The sequence below is a fragment of the Mesoplodon densirostris genome, chromosome 19 (genome assembly GCF_025265405.1).
Source record: "Mesoplodon densirostris isolate mMesDen1 chromosome 19, mMesDen1 primary haplotype, whole genome shotgun sequence".
Classification (NCBI taxonomy): Eukaryota; Metazoa; Chordata; class Mammalia; order Artiodactyla; family Ziphiidae; genus Mesoplodon; species Mesoplodon densirostris.
Genome location: NC_082679.1, coordinates 18717044 through 18740492, shown reverse-complemented (window position 1 = coordinate 18740492; position 23449 = coordinate 18717044). Strand labels below are relative to the sequence as shown.

The following is a 23449-nucleotide window of genomic DNA, read 5'->3' as shown; positions in this document are numbered from 1 at the left end:
GGAACTGGCAGATCTTCCTCCTAGGTGGCTCACTCACATGGCAGGCTGGTGGTTGGCCAGAGGCCAGGTGCCGCCCACGTGGCCTTCTCTACACGATGTTTGAGTGTCCTCACAACATGGTGGCTGGCATCCCCCATAAGTGCGCAATCCAAGAGAGGATAAGGCTAAAACTAGGATGTCTTTATGACCTGGCCTCGGAAGTCCCACGATGTCACTTCCACCGTATTCTATGCATCACACAGAACAGCTATGATGCGGTGAGAGGGGAGTACATAAATACTCAAATACAGCAAGGATCATTTAAAGTGAAATTTAAAGGCTGAATAGTAGTTAAGTCAGGCACTTATAAAAACTTTGAAATTTATGAATAGGAAGTAGGGATGAGGCTGGAGAGGTAAATGGAGCCTGACTCACAGCAGTACTTTCAAGCTTGTTAAGGAGCTTTTTATATAAAGCCAGTAAGCCACCAAAAGACTTATATCTTAGTAAGATCAGTATGTTTTTTATATGGAGGGTGGACTGAGTGGACAAGGCCAGAGGGCAGGAATGGAGGTAAGGCAAACGGTTAGCAGACTATTGAAATGACCCAGACAAAAAAGGGTGCCTTGGATTACAGGAGTGGCAATGGAGATGGGGAAAAGTTGGGCAAGTTCTGAGATATTTAGGAATAAACCCAATGGGACTCAATGTTTGACTGGATATATGGGCTACACAATAGGGAGGAATCAAGTTTGGCTCCTAAGGTATTGACAGCAATTAGGAAAAGGGGGCACATGGGATGAAAAGTAGGTTTGGGGATTAGAAAAAGTTTAATTTTTAACGAGTTGAGTTTGATTGCTCTGCACACAGGGAAATTTCCAACAGGCACTAGATGTCTGGGACCTGGCTGTCGGGAGCTATGCCTGGACATGAACTAGGCACTAGATGTCTGGGACCTGGCTGTCAGGAGCTATGCCTGGACATGAACTAGGCACTAGATGTATGGGACCTGGCTGTCAGGAGCTATGCCTGGACATAAACACTTAGGAGTCATCAGAATGTCACTGGAAATTGGAGCCATGAGCCAGAGAGGAAGAGGAGTTTACATGAGACTGAAAAGGAATGCCAGACAGGTGGATAGAGGAGGAATACTGGGAGAGTCTATTGCCACAGAAGACAGGAGTGATCCAGAGTGTTCACACTACTAAGCCAAACTATTGAAAACTCAACGAACATCGTACATCAGACAGGAAAAAGCCAATGGAGGAGAGCTCTCTCCCTTGGTCCAATGCAAGATGCTTTTATGGGAAGGATGTGACTTCCCATAAGAAGACATTAATGACTTCTAGTGCAGTGCTTCTCAAAGTGTGACGTACATACAAATAACCTGGAGGTTATATTAAAATGCAGATTCTGATTCAGGAGGCCTTGGGGAGAGCCGGAGAGCCAACATTTCTAAGGTCCTAGGTGATGCCAACACTGCTGGTCCCCAGATAATATTTTGAGTAGCAAGGTCCTGCTATGGCTCTCAAACTTTGTTGAACACAGACTTGCATGGAGAACTTCTTAAAACAAATTATTGGCCCCTGGCCCCTACAGATTACAATTCGATAGGTATGACTAGAACCTGATAATTTCCAACAAGCTCCCTTACGATGTTGATAGTGATGCCACAGGTTTCCAGGCCATACTTTTGAACTGAACTGTTCCAGCACAACTTAACTATTGCTGGCCCCAACAGAGGAAAAGCCAGATCCCATTGGGTTTCAAAACACAATGCAGGGCCTCCCTGGTGGCGCAAGTGGTTGAGAGTCCGCCTGCCGATGCAGGGGATACGGGTTCGTGCCCCGGTCTGGGAGGATCCCATATGCCGCGGAGCGGCTGGGCCCGTGAGCCATGGCCGCTGAGCCTGCGCGTCCGGAGCCTGCGCGTCCGGAGCCTGTGCTCCGCAACGGGGGAGGCCACAACAGTGAGAGGCCCGCATACCGAAAAAAAAAAAAAAAAAAAAAAAAACAATGCAAACAAGTATTCCTGTAGACCTCTGCAGTCACAGCCCATGACCAGAGCTCAATGGGGGCAAAGGTCTACCGCTCATTACCCATCACCCCCATGGTTGCTGTATCAGAATGAATTCATTCTTAATTAACTTATTCATTACCAAGACTTACAATCAGCAGTGGATGTCTATTTCTCTCAAAGCTTTATTTTGCTTAGTAAAGCCATTTCATATGAAAACAAGCAGCTGCTAACAAGTAGTATTTCCTTTACTCAAGGGATCCAGTTTCACAACAGACTCATTTTTTTCCCCAGTGAGCAACACAATTTAAGAAAAAACCCTATATAATAAGGTGGGGAGGAGAGGGGGAATTCTACTTAAGGAGGAATCAATTCACATATGTATTTATTAAACACACAAATGTATTTTATGTAAGGCATCTTAAGGTGAAAGAGAAAGATTATAAATATACAGTCCCTGTTCTCAAGTCCATAACAGGAAAAAAAGACACCAACAATCATGTTAAACATGACAAATGCCATCTGAAAAAACAGCTGACATTTATTTTTATTAAAACCACCAGCAGATACCTCAACCCACTGGCACAGAATGTGTGTTTGTTATTAACAGCAACAGACGCACAAAGGAGGAGGAAAATATCAAACAGGGGTAACAAGGAAAGGCACCTGGCTGAAGTAATTCCTGGAATTAGACAGATGGGCAGTCCTCTTCACAGGTGGAAGACCCAGAGGACCATTCCTTAATAAAAATCAATTAACATGTGCTCTGAGAATCTGCTGACAAAAGGCTTTACCTACTATTCATCGCAGTGTGATTAATTAAGATATCCACGTGTACAACACAGCAACTGCCCTCGGAAAAGGCTTACACTCTAGTTTGGAGACGGAGTAACACAGGAGACTAAGAAGACAGAGGAACGTATTCTACACAAAATTGGGAAGAAGACAGCCCGCCCTGCCCCCCTCGCCAAAAAGAGGCGCGTCTTTGGAGATGCGAAAGTACCTCTGCAGGTACTCTCACTGGCAGTCGGTAAAAGACTTCCAAACACAGATCACCGGCAGTTGGGGCCTGGGGGTGTTGCCAAGACCCGAGAAGGGGGCGCGCCAGGACTTGGCAACGCGGTTAGCTGGGAGATGTCGGAGTGGTCGGACTGCTTCCGTCCATCGGGCCCTTACTGACCCCTCCACATCCACCAGCACAGGAGACAGGAAGGCACCGGCGCAAGAAAAAGTTTTTCGCGGCCCGCGGCCCGTATCACCCTCCCCACCCGGGGGCCGAAGTGGTGCCGCCACCCCGCGGTCCGACCTGAGGCCACCCTTACTCGCATCCCGGCCCTCTTCCCCCGAGCAGCGCCGCTCGCCCTGGCCTGGGGGTGGCGGGAGTCTGCGTGGGCGAAGGTGGCCTCGGGCTCCTCGGTCGGTGGCGGGGGTCCTGTGCTCTTCGAGGGGTGCCCGGAGCTGCGGCACCAGCGGAACGCAGCGTAACTCAACCGACAGTACAGCCCGGCGGCCGGAAGTGCGCCGCTTCCTTCCGGCCGGCGCCGCACGAGACGGGGCGGGGCGCCCCGGGAGGGGGAGGTGGCCCGTGCTGACGGACGGCTCCAGGGACCTATAGGCGCGGCATCAGTGGCCCCGCCTCCCCGGCGCGCCCCCTCCCCGGGGCGGTGACTCCCCCCAGCCCCCCATTTCCAAGGTGCAGTACAAAGCTCCACGGCTGCTGGGTTTTGACTGTCCCTGCGGCGCGTTGCTGGCCGTAGTGCGGCCCCGCCCCCGCAGCCCTCTGCGCCCCCGGCCGGCCGGCCGGCTGCCCCCGTTCCCGGTCCGGAGCCGCGCGCGAGGACGGCTGAGGCCGCAGGTCTGTGGCTGCGTGTCGGGCCGCGGGCTGCGCGAGGGGAAGCGCGGGCGCGAGGCTCCCTCGGCGGCCCCGGACTGTCCGGCGAGCGGGTGGCGCTCCGCCCTTGCGTGGCGGCGTTCGGCTGAATCCGCCGCGAAGACCGAAATCCCGCGGGCCGCCCCGCTGCGTTGCTCAGGGTGGGGGCGCGAATCCGGCCCTCGCGGCGTCTTCGGAGACCCTGTGTGGGACTGGGCGCCCCCTTGTCCTCCCGACGTGCGGGGCTGGGGGCGGCAGCTTGGGAGAGAGCAAGTTTGCCGAGGGCGGGGCGCCTTCTCGGGCGACTTCTTGCTTCGGCCACGCGGGCGGAGGGATGGGCTGGGTGGTCTCCGGCCTCGGCGGCCACGCCACTTCCTAGGTGAGCCGGAGCGAGTTACTGAACTTATCCGGCCCCTCAGCGTCTGGCGGGGACTCCGGTGGTGTAGATTGATTGGGGTGCGGAGGTGAGCTGAATAATGTGCCTTGCAGCGCCCCGGGATGCCCAGTACGTGCTGGTTCTTCTAAGCAATGGAGAAAAAAAGCACCCGCTCTCATTTCCCTTTTCAAACATTTAAGATGGCATTCCTTGTAATTTGATGGGGAAACTTTTGTTTCTTAGGTTCATGCAATTATCACACGTAGTTGGCACTTAAACATTTGTTGCCCTTCTGTCCTAATGTGTTACGTTGTATCAGTTGTGGGATTTTTACAACTCCGCTTGGGGCCCTTAGAAAGGGCATGATTCTAGGATGAGGTAATTTGGGGGTAAGCTCATCTCTAGAGGTACGACTTTGCCCACACTCCTTTTCTCCCTCGTTGCTCCAGATTCTCCATTTTCGGTGCTTGCACCCTTTTCCTCTCAGATTTTTTTTTTGAATGAATGAATGGATGAATTGTATAACGTTGATTGGTGTGTTCTTTTCAGTAAAGCAACTTGTTTACCTTTAGGAATTAATAAACTGCTCCGACAGTCGTGTCCGGCAACCGGTCATAGTTAATTAATAAATAGTTAGTTCAACGCTGTTCATTCGTCGGAGGAGTGACGCCAGATGTCCCGGGGGATTGTAGCCAGCTTACTCACTGCCGCCACTCCCCTGCCTCCCACTTGCTGCTTCCAAACCAGGCCCCTGCTCCCTGCCGTCACTCCCACTGTTGCTGCCTGGTGTAGCAGCTGCCCTGATTGGCACACCCCCGCTGCCATCACCACTGAGGCATATTCCTAAAACTTCCAGTGTGAATTGTTTGAAGGAGCACCAGTATCAAAATCCAGATACCGGAGACAAAACAATGTTTCAGGTCTTCAAAATCAGACCATCAACAATCAACAGATTTACTACTTAATACCTTTTCCATGGTTGTTACTATAGAAAATAATATAAAACTACCTAATTATGTGACAAAATGCCTGGTAACTGCTATGAGTCGGGAAGGGGAGAGATCAGTAGGGGTTGGTGCATCCTAAGAAAGAAGGCTTCCTGGAAGGGCAGGGCCTTGTCTGTGATGCTCACCTGTGCTCCTAACTCTTGGCAGTGCCTGCCACAAGACAGGCGCTTCATAAATGTGGTTGTGTTAAAGAAATATTTGTGTTGTGTCTTGAGAGTAGCTTTGAAAGCTGGTTACGGTTTGGATGGGAAAATGGGAGGGCGTGCTAAGCGAGGGAAAATGGCTCAGGTAAAGTCTCCAAAACACAGATGAGGACAGGCTGTATTTGGCAGAGACGGTACGGACATATGGATGGTGGCTTACTTCTGTGTTGTTTGTAGGAGTGGTTGGAAGAACAATGCATGTGAGCCTTTGACACCATGATATCCATCAGGCAAAGAAAAGGAATACAAACCACAGAAGTTTCAGAGGATTATGTGGCACAAGAAGAAAATGTGAAGTTGGAAAATAAATTGCCATCTAGTAGGTGATTTAAATTAAAGCAGCATTTTGGATTGCTTTTTTGTCTGCATATTGAAATAATCACTTTCCAATAGGATAAAAATTTGGTAAGACCTAATAGGTGAAGAAACTTATTCTATTACCCTGATATTTTAGTTTTACAGATGATTTGATCGCAATGTGATAATATTTGTTTTACAGTTATGATTAGATAAAAGACCTCTGATTAGAGCCCTTTGCTTCCCAGCTGCCTGTTCAGTATAGTTATGCCAATCTGATCCTTTGACTTTCAGAGTAATACTTTTTCCCACTGTTCAGATTTTAGTCTACTTATAATTTTTCTGGTTTGTGTATGCTGTTCACAACTAGACAGCCTTACCTTGGGTGAGTTTCTCATTTCATTAAACTATTGAAAGATGAATCAAACTCTCTTTTATTCTTTATTTTCAGTCAAATTCCTGAAATTTTCTAATTTGCTTTTTTTTTTTTTTTTTTTTTTGGTGGGAACAGTGGTCAGAATTTGGTAAATTGTTTAAATAAGGTTGAAGACTCTTGCTAAGCCATACATCAAATGGCATTAATTACCAACTTCTTGCTTCCCGAGTTGCTTTCTTAGGCTAAGCATGGTCAGGATTTTTAAAAGTAAGCATGAAAATTCCATGTCTATCAGCCATTTTGGATATCTGACAGAGTTTACATCAGCTGCAGCTAGAGCTAGTAAAGAAATTTGGGGTAACAGTTCTATTTTTTTATTTTTTTATTTTTTTGGTGGGAGGTGACAGTTTTATAAAATAAAAGTAATCTGTATTGAGCAGTCATGCCACCCAACTCAGCTATTAGCAATTTGGGACAATACAGAGTACTTTCTGAAAATCTTATATAAAAACAAATACAGGTTCAAGTTTGTCCTTTTAAATTAAAACATTTTAATTTAAATTTTAATTTAAATTTAAAACTGTTCATTTTACCAAAGCAGTATTTATTCATGTGAGAAAAAAAAATGAAAACTAAAGAAAAGCAAAAATGAAGGAAAAAATACTCCCGGAAACCCCCTCATCCTGAGATTACCACCTATAACACTTAGATTATCTTGCTGTCTAAATGTTGTTCTCTGTACGTGTACACCTACAAGCATTCAGATGTGTTTTTTCTCAAAATTGAGATCCTACACGCTGTTGTGTAACTTGCTATCTTTCTCTTGTGTTATGAACATATGTCAGTCAATGTATTTTTAAAATTTTGTCAGTGTGTAGTCACTGTGACTGCAGCATAATTTATTTAATTTCTTATTGAATATTTAGATGATTTTTAACCTTTTACCTATACAAACTGAACTGTGAGAAATATTCTTGTGGCCAAAGGTTTGTTTAAAACTTTATTTCTTTGGGGTGTATGCCTAGATTTACAGTTATTGGTCAAATAGGGTGCTCATTTTGGTGGCTTTTACTTCCTATTGCCATGTCGCATTCCAGAGAGGTATCCATTTATTCTAACACCAGCAGTGTTTAAAAAATGTCTATTAAAAAAAAAAAGTCTGTTTTTTGTATCCTTACCAAAACAGAGTACTAAGCATTTTTAAGCTATCAAATTAGCCACTACTGTAAAAGTTATAGCTCTTTGTTTTGATTTGCATTTCATTAATACTTTTTTTTCTATTAAGTTTATTGGCCATTTTTTCTTCTGTGCATTGCCTATTCATGTCCTTAATCAGTTTCCTACTGAAATATTCATTTTTTTAAATTATCCTGAAAGTATTTATCCTATATTAAGGATATTTAACCTTTCTTATATGTACTATAAATATGTTTCCAAGTTTATATTCCTTTAACTTGGGTGATGGGGTTTAAAATTTTAAGTAATCAAGTTTGGGAGTAGTTTTTAATGAATAAACGACACATTGTAAGTAGATCATCTAAAAGACTGTTTATATTTTAGATCTGTAACCCATTTATTCCTCTATTTAAGAAACTTAGTAGTTAAACTAGGTCAAGCACAGGTCCTAGGTGTTAAGATGAATAAGATAGTATGCTTGTCCTCAAGATGCTCACATTCTAGTTGGCAAAATGGACAAATGAACAGTTAGATACAATGGGGGAAAAACTATAATAAAAGTATGAAAAGTATAAAAAGGTCTGTGGAATCACAAAACGGAACCCCTAACTGTCTGCTGGAGACACGGAAAGCTTCACCACTAACAGGCAGCTGGAACTTGGCATGTTTGACAGTCTGAAATAGAACTATTAACTGCTAAATCCTTTACTGACTTGGTTTTTCATCTGTTCATTTTTCTAAAAGGTTGTACCAATAGAAGATTATGGACGATTCTTTCATTTACAATTGGTGGAACTGTTGCCCTTTGCACTGGACTTCTTACATCTGTCTACCTGGCCACTTTACATGAGAATGATTTGTGGTTTTCTAATATTAAGGTATGAACATTGTATGATTTACCCATCAGTGTCTCCAGTAGTTAGTTAGCCATTTAGATGAATGATCGTTTTGCCATAAAGAATCCAGTCTCTTGAAAAATTTGCCTATAGAGTAAAATGACTTTTTCTTTGTTAGTTAAAAATAACATCAGAATTTTTATAATCAAGTGAGTTTTCCCATTTTCGTTAGTTTATTCATATTATGCATCAGTTACTCTAAACCAGTATTTTTCAAGCTGTAGATTGTGAAATTGGTGTAGTAGGTCATAAGTAGCATTTTTCATAATGAAATCAAATACAAGAGAATACTATCACATGGTAAGGTTGATAATTATTTGTGAAACTTTTATTTTAATTATGTGTATGTGCAGACTGGGTCACAGTATAAATTTTTTTTTTCCTGTTGGGTACAGTAAAAAAAAAAAAAAAGAAAAAGAAAGCCAAAGCTACTGTTCTAAACCAGGGAGTTTTAATCTGGCTCCATAGATGACCTTGACATGGTATACCTTTCTAATAATATATGCAGAAGATTGAGAGGAAGCCATAACTGTCATCAGGTTTTCAAGAGAGTGTGTGACTCTTTAAATACCAGTTTCCTTGTTGTCTTTCTCCTCCCTCCCTCCCTCTCTCTCTCTCTTTCTCTCTCTCTCTCTCCCCTCTGATATCCTTTAATTTGGCTTTGGTTCAGAGCAAGTCTGTCACTTAAAACTTACACATTGCCAGTGCTTTGCATCCATAACACTGCACATTGCCAGTGTTTCTCATCCAAATATACCTTTCTTTTCATCAGAAATGTCATGATCTTTGACCTTATTTCCCACCATGGCTTTTAATGATTAGTTGCTTACAAAGGTAAAATTGAGTTTCACAGGGCAAAGATTTATCATCTGTGAGAATATTCAAAAGTATCTATGCAGAATGTGAAGACAGTTCCCAAAGAGAATTTTCCAAAATATTTTGAGCTTTGGTTCCGTTATTGGAATGAGTCTCCAAAGGAGACTGCTTTGAATGACAAATTTTATTTTTATGGGTAATTTCTAGTATGTTTATTTTTAAAACCTGTCATATTACTTTATAGGTATAGCATGGATATATCTTTATACAAATAATCATGGTACCAAAAAATAATAATTCTTACCCTTCAGTGACAGTTGGTAGTTTTTCTTGTCAAGAAAATCTTTACTCACCTGTCTCTTTAAAATTGAGTACCTATAAACAGATTCCCTGGAATTGAGAAATTTAAAACTTATTTATTAATACAAGTATTTTGAATAAAACCTGGAATTTCCCCCTTTGTGGGCATAAAGTCAAAATTAAATGCTAGTAACTCTATAGCAAGGAGACGTGGTGAAAGAGATCACATAATTTTAAACTGTAAGTTTAGCTCTTTAATTTAAAGCTTATACATGGCCCTACTAGCACCCTTAAATAGATATACCCTTATATAGATATCAAGAAACCTGAAGAAAAGGCCAGGTCATGTAGGGCTTTGTAGACTGGGCAGGAGTTGGAAGGATGTACTGATTCATCGTTTGTGTGGAGTGCAGTTGAGGAGGAAGAATTATCAGTGATGACCTTCTTTCTCCCGTTAGCAGAAGGATAGATGGGTAGATCTTCATTTGCTATGATCGTGAACCCTGTGGGAGGTGCAGATCTGAAGGGTACAGTGACTTCCGACCAACTACCCGGAGTTAAGCCACACTTTATAGGTTGAGGGCACAGTCCTCCCCAAAACTGACCCTTACTTCAGAAGCCAGTCACAACTTTGGGGGACCCCAGGCTCCTCTCACTTCTGACCAACTGGCTATCCATTCACTAAAATGACACAGAACTCAGGAAAGCTCTGTACTTATAATTACAATTTTATTATAGAAATAGGATACAAATCAGAACCAGCCAAAGGGAGAGGCACAGTGGGCAAAGTCTGGGAGAGTCCCAGACTCCAGGTTTCCATTGTCCTCTTCCTATAGAGTCAGGATGCATTACCCTCCTGGCACATCAGTGTGTGACAATGTGTAGAGTATTGCCAGCCAGGGAAGCTTACCTGAGCTCTGGTGTTGAGAGTTTTTACTGGGGTTTCGTTATGTATGCATGATTAATTAAATCATGGGCCACAAGGTTGAACTCAATCTCCAGCTGCTCTCCACTTGCCAGAGATCAGGATGATACCTGTTGGCTCAGAGCGCCAACCCTGTAAGCATACGGTTGGTCTTTCTGGCTTGGCCAGCTTCCATCCTGAGTCATCTCCTTAGCAAAAACCATCTAGGGGCCCACCCTGAGTCACCTTTTAGCACAAGCTGTCAGATGTGGGCCAAGGAGCCCACCATGAATAACAAAGATACTCTTGTCACAGGGAAATTCAAGGGTTTATTGGCTACCTCTCAGGAACTGGAGACAAAGGCCAACCACATTCTTTTTTATGCAGGAGGCAGCAAGGCAAGAAATGATGAGTTCAGGTTTGGATATATTGTGAGTCACTTTCAAAACAATCCAAGTAAAGATGTGGAGTAAGGGGAGCTGGATTTATGGATCTGAAGGCAGGAGTTCCATGTGTGTTGGAAATGGACCTTTTCATGTTACCAGCTTGTAGCTGTGTGGGCAGGATTGTTTGAGGAGTATGTAGCGTGAGAAGAAAGAGACCGGAGGCCAGATTCTGTCTCTGCCTCAGACACAGGCTGGGAGAAGCTGTGAGACAGGGGCACCCTCTCACAGGCCTCCCCACACCACCCCCACCCCTTAACACTTAAAGTTGAGCTCAGAGTTTTGGTGCGTTTTTCCCTCTCTATTCGAGCTCTCTTGTTTTTTTTTTCACCCCTGTGTCACAAGAGGAATCCTCAGATGTTGTAATCATTTCTCAAACCAGATGATAGGCTGGCTTATTTTTCATTTTAGAATTATCTAGACCCAGTGGTCTCCAACAGAACTCTCTGTACTGAAGGAAATGATCTAAATCTACACTGTCCAGTACAGTAGCTGCCAGCCAGATGTAGTGATTGAACACTGGAAATGTGGCTAATGCATCAGAGGAACTAAATTTTAAATTTTACTTAAATTGAACTTTAATTTTTTTTTTTTTTTTTTTTTTTCGGTATGCGGGCCTCTCACTGCTGTGGCCTCCCCCGTTGCGGAGCACAGGCTCCGGACGCGCAGGCTCAGCGGCCATGGCTCACGGGCCCAGCCGCTCCGCGGCATATGGGATCCTCCCAGACCGGGGCACGAACCCGTATCCCCTGCATCGGCAGGCGGACTCTCAACCACTTGCGCCACCAGGGAGGCCCTGAACTTTAATTTTAAAGTGCTTATACATTTTCTGTGAATAAACCAGTGAAATCAGCCATTACTGATCAACGGTATTACTTAGCCAAAGGGAAAGCTCATTTTCAGAGTTTATACACCTTCCTAAATTTACTCCTTTACATCATTTTCATCTTGGGGGATGATGGGAATATTTGAGAAGTGTAAATCTATTTCCCTTTTTTATTTGAGTTATAACTTATCAAAATTGCCAGGCTAGTTTTTTATGTAAATACTTTGATCTTTTGAATACTTTGAATTAGTTGTAATTATTCAGAGAGTAAAAATATTGCTAATAAAATAGACTAATCATACATTCAGTTTATGCATTCAAAGTAGTTTTTTTAAGTGTTCATAGCAGTGTTAGTATTTCATATGTGGGAACCCTGGGACAGAGAAACTTGGAGCTGAAAAGAAGAAGATGTTGGTTTAAATGGTCACAGAAAATGTGTATGTAGTATCCTTTCCTAGCATATTTTTTAAATTAAAAAGTTAGTTTCCTGTTGTCTTAACCATTGTGTTATATTGCCCTTGCTGCGAAATTTAAAGTATAAGAGATTTTTTAAAATAGCCTTGACTGAATGTCTGCTATGTCCTTGGCACTGTTATAGGTGCATTTTACATTTATTTTATTTAATCTGGCTGTTTCCAAAGCCCAAACATTTTAACTCTAACTTGTCCTTTAAATGCAACCTGCTTTTTTTTTTTTTGCTGCTCTTTATTATAAACAAAACAAACTAAAGGGTTTAAAGCCCATACTCTTACTTGCTGTGCTCCCCTTACAGTGCCTGGCACATCATCAGTGCTGAGTAGACAGTGGTCTGTTGGAGTGGAGTTAACCTCCAGGGGTGAGGCAGTGGTATAGGCAGGGGAGGCAGGGAGACACCTGGCTGCTGTAAAGAACCTGGGTTGGAATTGGAGCAAAAGGATGCAACTTTGGAGCTTGCCTCCAGGGATAGGACATAGTTAGTACTGGCAGGTGGGGAGCCAGTCACTGCATTTTTAATGATTTGTGTTTCGTAGGTGCTGGAGTAAATCTCTGTATGGTCTCAATTGTTTTTCTTTTTGGAACATTGTGTTTTTTATTGCACACACTATACTGTGACAACAACAAAAACTTTTTTTAATGAAAAACATTACTTAGTATTCATTACCCTTAACAAAAAACAATTTTCATTTTTCCCTTCCATTCTTCATCCTGTATGTGTATATACTTTACTTATTTATGATCCCAATATAGATAGTTTTTACAATCATTGTATGCTTTTTCCATATACAATTATATATTTTCACAAACACAATTATTATATAAATGAATAGCTATATACTTTAATATTTTTGACATTTTTATACCCTTGGTCATTTCACTATTTCCATGCTCCCAACTTGGGGTAGATTGTTTCTAATTGTGTGGTTAGACCCCTAAAATTGCTTACTTAACTTCTCATTTTAAAGCGGCAGGATAAAGATGTCAGTTCCTTCTTTTTTTAGAATTACGTCAGAGCAATGAAAGAAAATGAAAAACAGTCAGATTCCTTCTTTGATGAAACTAAGAGAGGTCTGTAATCTGGAACCACAATATATGAGGAAGGGCTGCCAAATCCAGTGAAACTCCAAGGAGTGTAGAAAGCTGCTGAGAGAGAACTCTCAAAGCTGCAGATTTTAGATAAAGCTGCCGAAGTTTAGTCCTCCAAAGTCACTGGCATATCCTGAGGGATAAACCAGTGGTCCCCTGTGTGAGACCATGGGACTAGATGTGAGGAGTAATGACAGAAGCTTTCCTGTATACACTTTGGTGTGAAAGAGAAACAAGGTAGACAGGCTGAAAGGAGTAATCACAGAGACAAACCATTTTTGTAAAAGTAGAGTTTAAGCAGACCAGGATAAAGAGAGAAAACTTGCATTTTCAACAGCCCTGAAGCTGCTGATCTCTGAAGACTAAAATGAGGAAAAGACTAAAGAGCTCACTCTTGTAATCCACTCTGTATCAGCAGAAAAATTCTTGCTGGCCTGAGTTATGTCCCAGCCCTCTCCCTTACATGTAGCTGATTTGGTAAGAACTTGCCACATTTAGAAATGACTAGTAATCAGAAAGGAACTAGCACAGGATCTGTACAATAATACGGCAAGAAAAAGGGAAGAGAAAAACAAGAACAAACAATACATGAAGAACCAGAAAACTTTTACAGCAGAGACGTGAAGATTGTGGCCAAACATGTCACATTAAAAAACAAACATAATAAAGCATTTGCCACTATAGAAGGTGAATTCAAAGCAGGAATGTAAGAATGTATATACCATCTTCAAAGAGATTTGTAGGAAGATAAAAGGAAATGAAACATGAGCTGGCAGAACTTAGTCAAGAAATAGAATATGTAAAGATATAACCATAATAGAAATCATGACTATGTAGGAAGCAACACACAGGAGACCAGAATCTGCAAAAAGCACAGAAGAGAAAAGTTGGACAGGACTGATGAAAGTAAACAAAATGAAATAGAATTAGTAAAGTTAAAATATTAGAAGTGACAGCTAAGGAAGACAACAGAAAGATTGCATAATTTGTGTCCCAAAGGGAACAAAACCCTGAAATGGGGAAAAATGTTTAAATCTGTAATTCAAGAAAACTTTCCAAAAATAAAGGAAAACTTGAATCTACAAACTGAACGGACACGATGGGTCCCAGGAATATTTGGCCTAGAAAAATCATTATCAGGATATAGCTACGAAATTGCTGTACCTAAATAGTAAGAAACCTTTGGACATCCAGACAAAAGATCAAGTTACCTATATGAGGAAACAAAGGTCAATCTGGCTTCCAAGTTTTCCAAGTAACATATAGTTACTCAAAGACCTTGAATGATGTCTACAAAGGACTCAAGTAAAAGAAAGTGATTTATGTATTTTAACCCAGTTATTCCATCATATATAAAGCACCATTCAAATGTTTTTGACTCTGAGAAATATGTATTTTTAAGAACACCTGGAGAAATTGGTAGAGGAAAAACTATCCAGTCAAGAGATAAAAGGCAGGGCTTCCCTGGTGGCGCAGTGGTTGAGAGTCCACCTGCCGATGCAGGGGACACGGGTTCCTGCCCCGGTCCGGGAGGATCCCACATGCCGCGGAGCGGCTGGGCCCGTGAGCCATGGCTGCTGAGCCTGCGCATCCAGAGCCTCTGCTCCGCAACGGGAGAGGCCACAGCAGTGAGAGGCCCGCGTATCGCAAAAAAAAAAAAATAAAAAAATAAAAAGCAAAACAATGTTAGAAAGATTGTCAGATTTATTTAACTGTAGGAATAAGATTAAATAGTTACAGAACAAAATCTATATGATATGAATAGTGTAATAATATGTTATTATGTAATAGTAATACGATAGCAGTGTAATAATTACATAACACAAGTTAGAAGAGGAAGGGAAAAAAAAGGCAAAAGATGGTGGAAAGGGCTTTCCTGGTAGCGCAGTGGTTGAGAGTCCACCTGCTGATGCAGGGGACACGGGTTTGTGCCCCAGTCTGGGTGGATCCCACATGCCGCGGAGCGGCTAGGCCTGTGAGCCATGGCCGCTGAGTCTGCGCGTCCAGAGCCTGTGCTCCGCAACGGGAGATGCTACAGCAGTGAGAGGCCTGCGTACCGCAAAAAAAAAAAAAAAAAAAAAAAGGTGGTGGAAGTATCCTGATGTATCTTTTATAGCTAAAAGTCAAAAAGTTACAACTAAAAGTGATGTCAAGAAACAGACACACAGTATATATAAAGAAAATTCCAAGAAAAATAATATCAAGTAAAATTGGGCAGGGGAGAAGTATAAATTTCATAAGATTGTCATAACTTGTTGTAGGAAGTCAGTAGATACTAGCCATAGAAACAGAATTAAGTTATCCTCTGAAGTTATAAAGAAAGGTAACCCCTAGAACAAAAACATCAACCTTCCAAATTAAAGACATGTACACACACACACACATATTGAAACAGGCTGACACAGATCATGTAGTGAAGGATTTGTTCTAAAGAGCAGTAAAAAGCATGATACAATATGTATTAACACAAGTATGTCTAATTATTTTTGATTAAATAAGTATCAATGGGTTTTACTCACCTAATAAAAACTCTGGATCACAAAGCAAAATCCAAATCACGTCATATATGCATAAGATCCTCCCAGAACAGTAAGGATCCTCCTCAGATTAGGCCACAGGTGTGGATAAGGACTTAATAAATGCAGAAAGGTGAAAGAAAGTATCAGACAGAAAGTATTAAATGAGGCAAAGAAGGGCAATATTTCAGTGATAAAAATATAAACCACAAGTTTGACTATCCATGCATCAGATAATCGCAATATTTACAAAGCAGAAACCACAGGAAATGTAAGAAGAGTATAGAAATACATTAGTATTGAGGAGTTTTAATTCTTTCCCAGTTCATATAAAAGCAAGTGGACAAAAATAAGTAAGGATATAGAAGACCTAGTGAAAATATTGAATATGATAGATCTAATCTGTAAATATCTAAAGAGAGAATATACATTCATCTCCAGTATCCACAGAACATTCACTAAAACATTGATAAATTAGGCCATAAGGAAAAATCTCAGATCCAAAAATACAGAAATTATATGAACAATATTCTCTAATCACAGTGTGATAGTGCATAGTCTTGGCTTGTTCCTGACTTTGGGCATAAAGGTCACAGTATCCTCTTTTGTTAATTTATTCATTCACTTAAATAAAAATTGCAGATAACTAATTAAAAAGAAAACTTGCTTACTATCTGGAAATTTTAAAATATTTAAAAAGTAACTTTTGGGCCACAGGTAATTAAAACTGAATTTATAGAAATTATAAATGAAATCTAGAAAATGATGAAAACCATATTTCAGGATTATGGAATATACCTAAAAGAGTACTCAGAAGAAAATTTGTAGCTGTAAATACTATATTATGAAATAATTAATATATTGTGAAATAAATGAATTATTCCACTTATGAAATCTCACAAGAGAAGGAGCGATAAAGGTAAAAGAAATTGATCACCTAGAAAGTAGGAAAACAGTTCATAAATCAGTGGTTATTTGGGGGGGTGAAAACTAAAGAAATGAAATAAAGATAAAGATGGGGTAGGAAACGAAAATATCCAAAATAAGAAATAACACAGAAATAATTACGGAGATGGAACTTCCCTGGCGGTCCATTGGTTAAGACTCCATGCTTCCACTGCAGGGGGCACAGGTTCAGTCCCTGGTAGGGAAACTAAGATCCCCCATGCCGTGCAGCACGGCCAAAAAAAAGAAGAAATAATTACAGAGGTCATGAAGTATGGTAACAGAGAAATAACCATAGAGACCATGAAATAAGAAAGAGCCACATGAGACTATTTTGTTTGATTTTATGCAAATTAGTTGAATAGATGAAATGGGTGATTTCCTAGAAGAATATATTTTTTTAATATTTATTTTATTCTTATTATTTTTTGGTTGTGCTGGGTCTTAGTGGTGGCACGCACAGGATCTTTGTCGCAGCATGCAGGATCTTTAGTTGTGGCGTGCGGACTTCTTAGTTGCAGCACGCGAACTCTTAGTTGTGGCATGCATGCGGGATCTAGTTCCCTGACCAGAGATCAAACCCGGGCCCCCTGCATTGGAAGTGCAGAGTCTTAGCCACTGGACCACCAGGGAAGTCCCTAGAAGAACATTAATTAACAAAATGGCCCCAGTAAACACAGTTATTTCTGTAGATGTGATAGAGAACACTTGAAAAATATTGTACCTGCCTATCCCCCAACCACAAAATACCAGACCCTGTTGATTTTATGGAGGAATTCTACCAAACTTTTAAAGAACCAAAATATTCCAATGCTATTTGAGCCATCCTAGAACACTAAAGAGGAAGAAAACTTCCAAATTATTGCTATAAAACAGGTATTACACACCAAAACTGAGGATCAGAATATAACTACAGTCAGTTCTTATTCCCACCAGTTATGTTCTATAAAGTCACTGAGAATAGTGAATTAGCGAATACTGAACCGTGACTCCTGGGGAAATATGTACATACGTATAGACACACTCATATCACACATAGGTTACAATCTTAAATCCTAAAAACTCCTCCTGGTAGATTCTATTTTCTTTTTTTTCACAAAAGAGAAAGTGAGTTTCAGAAGTGTTAAGTGAGTTGCCTGAGGCTATCCACTAACTGGTGCCAGAGCTGGGATTCAAACCTTCTGTGACTGGCCCCAGAGCTGGGGCTTCTCGTGCTGTGCTGCACTGCCCCTTACTGTCTTTATCCTCTGATCATCTCTGTATGAGAGCTGGAGCAAGAGGCAGACCACAGCTAGGAACTATGCACGTCAGGCAACTCACATGTCTACAAATGACTGCAAAACACAGCAAGTATTGATTTTTGTCATTTTTGTTGTTACAAATAAATTTTAGCTAGTAGGCAAATTTGCAAATAGGAAATCCATGAATAATGAGGATCAACTGCATATAATCCAGATAATATTAAAAAAACAAAACTCAGAGACTAATCCCACTATATATATTGGACCCAAAATCCTAATTAATGCTAGTAAAGAGAGTCCAGTAGCACATTAAAGCATGCCACACCATGAAAAAGTCATTTTTTCTGCCAGGAATGCAAAGGAGATTGTTGGGAAATATATACTTTTTTTTTTTGGGCCATATTAGTACCTCAAGAGATGTAAAACAAGGTATTTGAAAAAAATTCAACATCAGTTCTTTGTAACATACATAACTCAAAATAGGAACAGGTGAACCCATCACATCAGTAGAATACACAAATAAAAACCATGTGATTATCTCAAAAAACACAGGAAAAGCATTTAACAAAGTTTGACAACTTTTATGATAAAAATGCTCAACTATCTAGAAATAGAAGAGAACTTTAGCCTCATAAAGGGCATTTGTCAAAAACCCACAGTTAAGAGCATACTTAATGATGAAAGACTGAGAGCTTTCTCCCTAAGATCAGGAACAAGACAAGGATTTCTGCTGTAGCCACGTATTCAACATTGTACTAGACAGTCTGTCAGGGAAATAATGGCAAGGAAATGAAATGAAAGGCATGAAGTAAAACTGTCTCTATTTGTAGATGACACGTATATAGAATCCACTAAAAAAACTATTAGAACTAATAAATGAGTTTATCAGGGTTGCAGGATACAAGATCAATATGCAGAAATTAATTGTATTCCTATACAGTAGCAATGAGCAATCCAAAAATGAAATTAAGAAAACAATTCCAGGGCTTCCCTGGTGGTGCAGTGGTTAAGAATCTGCCTGCCAATGCAGGGGACATGGGTTTGAGCCCTGGTCCAGGAAGATCCCACATGCTGCAGAGCAACTAAGCCCACGTGCCACAACTATTGAAGCCCACACGCCTAGAGCCTGTGCTCTGCAACAAGAGAAGCCACTGCAATGAGGAGCCTACACACCGCAACAAAGAGTAGCCCCTGCTCACCACAACTAGAGAAAGCCCGTGCGTGGCAACGAAGACCCAGCACAGCCAAAAATAAATTTATTTTTTTAAAAAAGCAATTCCACTTACACATCAACAAAAAGTAAAATACTTAGGAATAAACTTAACCAAGAAGTATAAAACTTAAACCATGTCCATGCATTGAAGACAATATTAAGATGGCAATACTCCCCAAGTTCAATGATCCCTCTCAGAATCCCAGGTGGATTTTTTGCAGAAATTGACAAACTGATCCTAAAATTTATATGGAATAAGAAACCCAGAATAGCCAAAACAGAAGTTGGGAGACTCACACTTCCTGATTTCAAAACCTGCAATATCAAGGCTACAATAATCAAGAGAGTGTAGTGCTGGCTTAAGAATGGACATAGAGATCAATGGAATTGAGAGTCCAGAAATATATACCTTATGTTTATGGTCAATTGATTTTCAACAGAGGTACCAAGACAATTAAATGGAGAAAGAATAGTCTTTTTAACAAATGGTCTGGAGACAACTGGGTATTTACATGCAAAAGAATGAATTTGCAAAAGAATGAATTTGGGCCCTTTTCTCATACTACATGCAAAAATTAACACAAAATGGATCATAGACCCAAATGTAAGGGCTAAAACTATGAAAATTTTAGAAGAAAACATGAATAAATTTTCATGGCCTTGGGTTGGCCGAGCTTTCTTAGATACAACACCAAAAGCACAAGTGACTAAAGGAAAAATAGTTAAATTGGACTTCATCAAAGTTAGAAACTTTTGTGCTCCAAAGTACACCATCAAGAAAGTGAAAAGACAACACTCAGAGTGGGAGAAAATATTTACAAATCATGTCTGGTAAGGGATTTGTATCTAGAAAATATAAATAACTATTACAACTGAATGATGAAAAGACAACCTAATTTTTAAAATGAGCAAAAGACTTAATAGACATTTCTCCAAAGATGATTTACATATGGCCAACAAGCACATGAAAAGATGCTCAGCCCCATTAACTACCAGAGAAATTAAAGTCATAACCACAATGAGATAACACTTCACACCTACTAGCAGGGTTATTATAAAAAGACATAATAACTACTGTTGACAAGGATGTGGAGCAGTTGGAACCCATCTACGCTGCTGGTGGGAATGTAAGGTGATGCAACCACTTTGGAAAAAGTCCAGCAGGTCCTCAATCAGACACAGTTATCACATGATCTTAGCAATTCTACTCCTAAGGGTACACCCAAGAAAAATGAAAACATATCCACAAAAAATTATAAACAAATGTACATAACAGCATCTTTCATAATAGCCAAAAAGAGGAAACAACTCTAATGTCATCAGTGGATGAATGGGTAAAGAAAAGGTGGTATATCCATACGATGGAATATTATTCAGCAGTTTTGAAATGAATTACTGATACATGCTACAGCATAGACGAACCTTGAAAACATGCTAATTGAAAGAAGCCAGGCACAAAGGACACATGTTCAGTGATTCCAGGAGAGGCCAATATAAAGAGACAGAAAGTAGATTGGTGATTACTTAGGGTTACAGGGCGTGTGGAATTTGCAGGGTGACAGCCCAGGAGTGTGGGTAATGAAAATGTTCCAAAATTGATTGTACTGATGGATTCATAACTCTTTGAATATAGTAAAAGCCACTGACTTGTACACTTTAAAAGGGAAAATTGTATGGTATGTGAATACTTTGGTTTAAATATAGCGTACATACATCTAAGACCAAACGTTAAGACCTTACTGATTAGGGAAACACTAGAACAATGGTATTCAAAAGAAATTTCTGTTGGCTGAAGAGTTCTTTATCTGTGCTGTGGTAATACTATAGCCATTATCCAAATATGCTCAGGAACTGAGAAAATGAACTTTTAATTGTTTTTTAAAATAAATTGATGTATGTATGTATTTATTTGCTGTGTTGGGTCTTCGTTGCTGTGTGCGGGCTTTCTCTAGTTGCGTCAAGTGGGGGCTACTCTTTGTTGTGGTGTGAGAGCTTCTCATTGCGGTGGCTTCTGTTGTTGCGGAGCATGGGCTCTAGGTGTGCGGGCTTCAGTAGTTGTGGCATTTGGGCTCCACAAGAGCCCGGGACCAGATGGCTTCACAGGCAAATTCTACCAAACGTTTAGAGAAGAGCTAACACTGAGCCCTCTCAAACTCTTCTAAAAAATTTCAGAGGGAGGAACACTCCCAAATTCATTCTACGAAGCCACCATCACCCTGACACCAAACCCAGAAAAAGATATCACAAAAAAAGAAAATTATAGACCAATATCACTGATAAACATAGATGCAAAAATCCTGAACAAAATACTTGCAAACAGAATCCAACAACATATAAAAAGGATCATACACCATGACCAAGTGGGATTTATCCCAGGGATGCAAGGATTCTTCAATATATGCAAATTAATCAATATGATACACCATATTAACAAATAAAGGAATAAAAACCATAGGATCATCTCAATAGATGCAGAAAAAGCTTTTGAGAAAATTCAACACCAATTTATAATAAAAAAAACTCTCTAGGAAATGGGCATAGAGGGAACCTACCTCAGCATAATAAAGGCCATATATGACAAACCCACAACAAACATCATACTCAATGGTCAAGAACTGAAAGCATTTCCATCAAGATCAGGAATGAGACAAGGATGTCCACTCTCACCACTATTATTCAATGTAGTTTTGGAAGTCCTAGCCATGGCAATCAGAGAAGAAAAAGAAATAAAAGGAATACAAATTGGAAAAGAAGAAGTAAAACTGTCACTGTTTACAGATGACGTGATACTATACATAGAAAATCCTAAAGATGCCACCAGAAAACTACTAGAACTAATCAGTGAATTTGGTAAGGTTGCAGGATACAAAATTAAGGCACAGAAATCTCTGGCATTCCTATACACTAACAACGAAAAATCAGAAAGAGAAATTAAGGGAAACAATCCCATTTACCATTGCAATAAAAAGAATAAAATACCTAGGAATAAACCTACCTAAGGAGGCAAAAGACTTGTACTCAAAAAACTATAAAACACTGATGAATGAAATCAAAGATGACATAAACAGATGGAGAAATATACCATGTTCTTGGATTGGAAGAATCAATATTGTGAAAATGACTATACTACCCAAAGCAATCTACAGATTCAGTGCAATCCCTATCAAACTACCAACGGCATTCTTCACAGAATTAGAACAAAAAATTTTACAATTCATATGGAAACACAAAAGATCACAAATACCAAAGCAGTCTTGAAAAAGAGAAATGGAGCTGGAGGAGTCAAGTCTCCCCGGCTTCGTACGATACTACAAAGCTGCAGTAATCAAGACAGTATGGTACTGGCACAGAGACAGAAATATAGATCAATGGTACAGGACAGAAAGCCCAGAGATAGACCCACGCACGTACGGTCACCTAATTTATGACAAAGGAGACAAGAGCATACAATGGAGAAAAGACAGCCTCTTCAATAAGTGGTGCTGGGAAAACTGGACAGCTACATGTAAAAGAATGAAATTAGAACACTATCTAACACCGTACACAAAAATTAACTCCAAATGGATTAAAGACCTAAATGTAAGACCAGAACTATAAAACTCTTAGAGGAAAACATAGGAAAAACACTCTTTGACATAAACCACAGCAAGATCTTTTTTGACCCACCTCCTAGAGTGATGAAAATAAAAACAAAAATAAATAAATGGGATCTAAATAAACTTAAAAGCTATCGCACAACAAAGGAAACCATAAACAAGACGAAAAGACCACTCTCAGAATGGGAGAAAATGTTTGCAAATGAAATGACGGACAAAGGGTTAATCTCCAAAATATACAAACAGCTCATGGTGCTCAACATCAACAACAACAACAAAAAAAAAACAATCCAATTTAAAAATGGGCAGAAGGGCTTTCCTGGTGGTGCAGTGGTTGAGAGTCCGCCTGCCGATGCAGGGGATGCAGGTTCGTGCCCCGGTCCGGGAAGATCCCACGTGCCGCGGAGCAGCTGGGCCTGTGAGCCATGGCCGCTGAGCCTGCATGTCTGGAGCCTGTGCTCTGCAACGGGAGAGGCCACAACAGTGAGAGGCCCGCGTACCGCCAAAAAAAAAAAAAAAAAAAATGGGCAGAAGACCTAAATAGACATTTCTCCAAAGAAGACAGATGGCCAAAAGGCACATGAAAAGCTGCTCAACATCATTAATTATTAGAGAAATGCCAGTCAAAACTACAATGAGGTATCACCTCACACCAGTCAGAATGCCCATCATCAAAAAATCTACAAACAGTAAATGCTGGAAAGGGTGTGGTGAAAAGGGAACCCTCCTGCACTGTTGGTGGGAATGTAAATTGATACAGCCACTATGGAGAACAGTATGGAGGTTCCTTAGAAAACTAAAAATAGAGCTACCATATGACCCAGCAATCCCACTACTGGCTTATACCCTGAGAAAACCGTAATTCAAAAAGAGTCATGTACCACAGTGTT

General features: G+C 40.6%; 1 protein-coding gene and 1 long non-coding RNA gene across 2 annotated transcripts in view; one reads left to right on the top strand and one right to left on the bottom strand.

Moving 5' to 3' along the window:
* LOC132480971 (uncharacterized) overlaps window positions 1-23449 on the bottom strand; it is a 196711-nt gene that overhangs the window by 31914 nt on the left and 141348 nt on the right. The window lies entirely within an intron of this gene.
* The window catches only part of DPY19L3 (dpy-19 like C-mannosyltransferase 3), a 74232-nt gene continuing 54499 nt past the window's right edge, over window positions 3717-23449 (top strand). Inside the window, exons 1-3 of the mRNA XM_060085601.1 lie at window positions 3717-3850; window positions 5629-5770; window positions 8045-8178. Of these exons, the coding sequence (XP_059941584.1) occupies window positions 5668-5770; window positions 8045-8178 (237 nt within the window). The 5' untranslated portion in view covers window positions 3717-3850; window positions 5629-5667. The remainder of the gene's footprint in view (window positions 3851-5628; window positions 5771-8044; window positions 8179-23449) is intronic.